Raw genomic sequence first — 4,683 nt, 5'->3', positions numbered from 1 at the left:
AAGCTTTCGTCGACTAAAACCAATAAATATAGAAATGACTAAAACTGAGTAAAACTAAGAAGTATTTTGTTCAAAAACAACACTGGTGGAGAGAGCTGCACACACCAGCAGAACTGTCTTTCAGACTTCCCCCTGATGCACCTGCTGTCTCAGCTGGTCTCGAGTATGCCACAAAACTTCAAGACAGGTTGGAGACTGCACACACATTTGCTAGGAGACAGCAAATTGCGGGGTTGCAGCAAAAACGGAACAATGATGTGAGAGCTAAAGGCAGACACTTTACATCAGGGGAGCTCGTCTGGGTCTACCCTTGGAGGAAGAAGGCTGTGCAGCTTAGGGCAACACAGATAGTTCAGAGTGTGCAGATAGTTCAGAAACTACAGTTAATCTAGGACCTGCAGATTGTTCCGAACCTGCAGTTAGTCCAAAACCTGCAGATTGGTGAGGAAATGTAGAGATGTGTTTGATGTGTGGAGTGTACAGGGGTATTTACCTGCGGCCAGGAGAGCATACAATTGTTTAGGGTAAGGATTCTGACGTTGGAGAAAGCCTGGCAGTGAGACCAGGGGTCAGACGGTAATCTTAATCTGTTGTTGCTAAAAGGTAAACATGAAATAAGTGTTTAGTTTGTAAAAAGCCAAGAATAAAAAAAACGTTCAGAAGAAGAAGCTTTACCTGAGCTGAAGTTGCGTCAGCATCTCCAGCTGCTCYGTGATGGCAGATACATCTTCCCAAGATGCCAACAGAGAACTGCCGAGTTCCAACCACTGAACATCTGATCACGGCTGTTAAAGTACATTAACATTGATCCCACACACAAAGTTATCTCCACTCACCACTTAGAGGCCAAGGAGGTAGCTGTGTGTGTAAACATGTTTGGAGACTTGTTGTGAAATGAGCTACGCATTGCACAACAACAACAACCGTGATGGCTTTTTATACCGAGGAGGTGGAGTCTCACCTGGAGGTTGCTAGGTAAGGGGCTGAACGCAGGTTCCTGTGGGTTGTCGTACGGTTTGTGACATCACAAAATGATGGAAGTATAAAACTTGTCATTAATATACATTAAAAATACATTTACTTACAGTAAATATGCCCCTGGGTGCAGTTTTTTGGTCCTAGGACTGTTTTTTTAAGAAGTACATACCCAAAGTTGAGAATTTTGCGTAATAGGTCTCCTTTAAAATAATCGATGACTAATTTAATAATCGATTAATCGTTTTCTTTTTTCTTTTTGTTCTTTACTTTGTTTTTCTCTCCAAACTGCTTTGACACCTTCCACTGCCACATCTGCCTTTCTGTCCTTGACACACATGCACAGTAGTGGTAACTGGGGTAGGCCATGGACGTCACAAGACATTATACAGACAGGCTCTGGTATCATGGCTACCTGACAACAGAGCTCAAAAGTGTGGGATCTTTTTCAGCTGTTGCAAGAGACCATTAGGGATAGCCTATTGATTTCTATGTACTGTGTAAGATGTAGTTGAATAGGCATAAAATGGTGAGCATTAGAGGAGAGGTCAGGAATGGTTGGGAATGTGGTTTGGTAGGTATATCTAGGATGTTTACAGTGGGGTTAAACAAGTGGTTCTCAATTCCGAGCCTCGTGAACCACTATCACAACTGTTATGGACAGAATTTCTAGGGGCAGCCAAGGTGTTGAGGGGATTTGTTTTGATGACCTCAGGATCGCATCTCTGCTTTTTACGGATGATGTGGTACTATTGGCTTCATCAGGTCGTGATCTCCAGCTCTCACTGAAGCAGTWCYCAGCCGAGTATGAAGTGGCAGGGATGAGGATCCGTGCCTCCAAAACCGAGACCATGGTCTTTAGCCAGAAAAAGGTAGGGTGCCTTCTCCGGGTTGGGGAGGAGGTCCTGCCCCAAGTGGAGGAGTTTAAGTATCTCAGGGTCTTGTTCATGAATGAGGGAAGAATGGAACGGGAGATCGATAGGTGGATTGGTGCTGCATCTGCAGTGATGCGAGCGCTGTACCGGTCTGTTGTAGTGAAGAAAGAGCGTCGTCTTCTGGATCAGCTCTCTATTTACCAGTCGTCTATGTTCCAACCCTCATCTATGATCACGAACTTTGGGTAGTGACTGAAAGAACGAGATCGCGGATACAAGCGGTCGAAATGAGTTTCCTCTGCAGGGTGTCTGGGCTCTCCCTTAGAGATAGGGTGAGAAGCTCGGTCATCTGTGAGGGACTCAGAGTAGAGAAGCTGCTCTTCCATGTTAAGAGGAGCAAGTTGAGGTGGCTTGGCCATCTGGTTAGGCTGGCTAGTTTCAGCAGAAAATAAAGGTCACTTAAGTAGCGTCGAGCGGCAGACACAAGAACCAGCAGGTAACACGGTTAGCACCAGTAAAGCTAGCSTAAGAAGTTTAGAAGCTGAGCRAATTAGCTGCAGCTATGTGAGCTCAGGTTTAGAGGTGACTATCGCGAGGTGAAGGGCGATAGAACTGAGTAATGATGCTGGTGACTCCGAACTTATAGGGTGAAGGCGGAGCCTGTCACCCGACGTTGAACGTCACCACGTCACCGGTCTAAAGATGTGATTAGAGGTGGCTTCAGCCAGGTGTCCCATATACAACTGTGTGTTGTACTGAGTGAAATGACTGAAAAGGAACTGTTGTAATAATGACATTGGTCTATAGTTTGTAAACATATGTTTCTCACCACTCTTGTAGAGAGGGATTATTTGGTTATTTGCATGTTGTCGGGAAATATTCAAGATGTTGGCCATGATACTGAGAAGATGTGRTCCTGTCTTTAACTGGCAGTACAACTCAACTGAAAATAGAACAGCTCTCTCACTTGTYGATATGGAAACATTTGAGGAGATTAATTTTTCCCAAATTTGGTCTGTTGTCTGACATACCGTACTTCTACCAAAAATCTTAGCACACTAGTCCTGATCCAGCTACAGTTTTAATGTAGTTTTAGATATTTGTTTTAAAAACTGCAAGAAGAGCAGCAAAATAAATATTGTGTCAGTAACAGAAAAATAATGGTTGCGTCAGTGTGTCTAGATAGCCTCTTGTCACTAAAACGACATGCAATTCAGGATACTAGGTGCTGTTTTCCTGATTTCTCCTGGAGGCCCTGGTCCATTCACCTCCTTGCAGTTTAGCGCCACTGACTGAAGATTATCAAACCTGTAGAAACAAAAAAGGTCACTGATCTAAAATAAACAAAAAAAAACTGCTTTTCATTTATTAACCAGATTACAGACTGAAATGATTCATAAACTAAAGAGAACTCCCATAAATCTCTCCAGACATTCTGAAAACTCCTTGAATGCAGCATAGTGAGACACTGACCATTAATCTGTATTACTTGACTGGGCGTCACCTGATAAACCCGAACAGAGACAGTAATATAACGACGAGCATCATAAACGTAAAACAAAACCATCCTTGTCAAATTGTTAGACAGGCCAGTTTATTCAGACATTATATTTTCTACACTCAATATGTGGGTTTTTCAGTTTTCCAGACATATAGAAAAAAAATTGTARCAGTTGTTGGTTAATGATTGTTGGTGTCAGATACAGCATTCATCAATATGCAGCTGAAGAATAATTCTTTGTGATAAACATAAATTCTTTGAACATTTCTTTGTGAACTGAAATAATTTGCATTTATGTTAAATTGATTGTATCGTTTACAGTAAAACTTCTGTAAAGTTATTTGGGTTTTTTTTTTAAGTTACTGACATAAAACTATCAAACAGCATAAACACATATTGTGTTGTCTTGTATAGCTCTGTAATTTTATTCAAATTAAAAAATACTTTATTGATCCCAGAGGGATTAGATGATYTATAAACTCATTTAACTWAAGAGTTATTGTAGATGCTGATGGCTGTGGGCAGGAAAGATCTTCTGTAGRGGTCTGTATTACAGCGAAGTTGAAGCGGTCATTCACAGATTTGATTGAAATTTTTTCTTTGTATAATTACATATAAATTTAAATCAAACATACTTGAAAGATGAGTCTTATTTAATCATGTTAAATCCCCAAGGCTCTGGTCTGATGATAAATATTCATTGATTGATAAACACATACATGAATATCCAGTAGGTCAGAATGCATAAATATATGCATAAACATACGTAAAACACAAAATGTTTATGTACTGTTAGTCATTTAAATTAGTTATTTATTTTCAATTTCTGCAAACCAGAACATTCACAATTTCCTGAAATTTATTTTYAACCATAGTTTATTAAAATTGAGGAAGAGAAAAATCTTTACAAGAGTTTTGTTCAAGAGGACAATCCATTGACATATATTGAATTTGTTGATGCTCTTCAGTGTATAATGTAGCTCCTGCGTGCGCACGTCTAGCAACCAACTAGCAATGTCCGATACAGTAATATCGCTCAATGACAATGGCCCTCATGCAAGAACCGTTCGTACGCACAGATTTGTTCTTAAGTTGTGCGTACGAGTGATTTAGGAGAATTTGTGACATTCACCAATGTTTTCGTATTCTAAGATTTTTTTCAGATACGAACAAAATTCACGAGTGGTCCAGACCTGTCGTATATTTTACCAGCAGTCAGTCTGCTGTTATCCAGACGGATTTTTCTCACCAGTAACTATATTTCATTAGTTTGAATATATTTTGAGTTGAAAATAAATCACACTCCATAATTATGTTGACAATAGGCTATTC

The 4,683-nt window shown here is 40.2% G+C and overlaps 1 protein-coding gene across 1 annotated transcript in view; it reads right to left on the bottom strand.

Annotated features, from left to right (window-relative positions):
- The window catches only part of tbce (tubulin folding cofactor E), a gene marked incomplete at its 5' end in the record, with an annotated part of 34,228 nt that overhangs the window by 26,369 nt on the left and 3,176 nt on the right, over positions 1-4,683 (bottom strand). Inside the window, 3 exon segments of the mRNA XM_014033717.1 lie at positions 494-596; positions 676-775; positions 3,073-3,158. Coding sequence (XP_013889171.1) covers positions 494-596; positions 676-775; positions 3,073-3,158 — 289 coding nt within the window.

Source organism: Austrofundulus limnaeus, unplaced genomic scaffold, assembly GCF_001266775.1.
Source record: "Austrofundulus limnaeus strain Quisiro unplaced genomic scaffold, Austrofundulus_limnaeus-1.0 Scaffold1814, whole genome shotgun sequence".
NCBI lineage: Eukaryota > Metazoa > Chordata > Actinopteri > Cyprinodontiformes > Rivulidae > Austrofundulus > Austrofundulus limnaeus.
The sequence above is the reverse complement of the archived record's forward strand: the minus strand, read 5'-3'. Positions and strand labels throughout refer to the sequence as shown.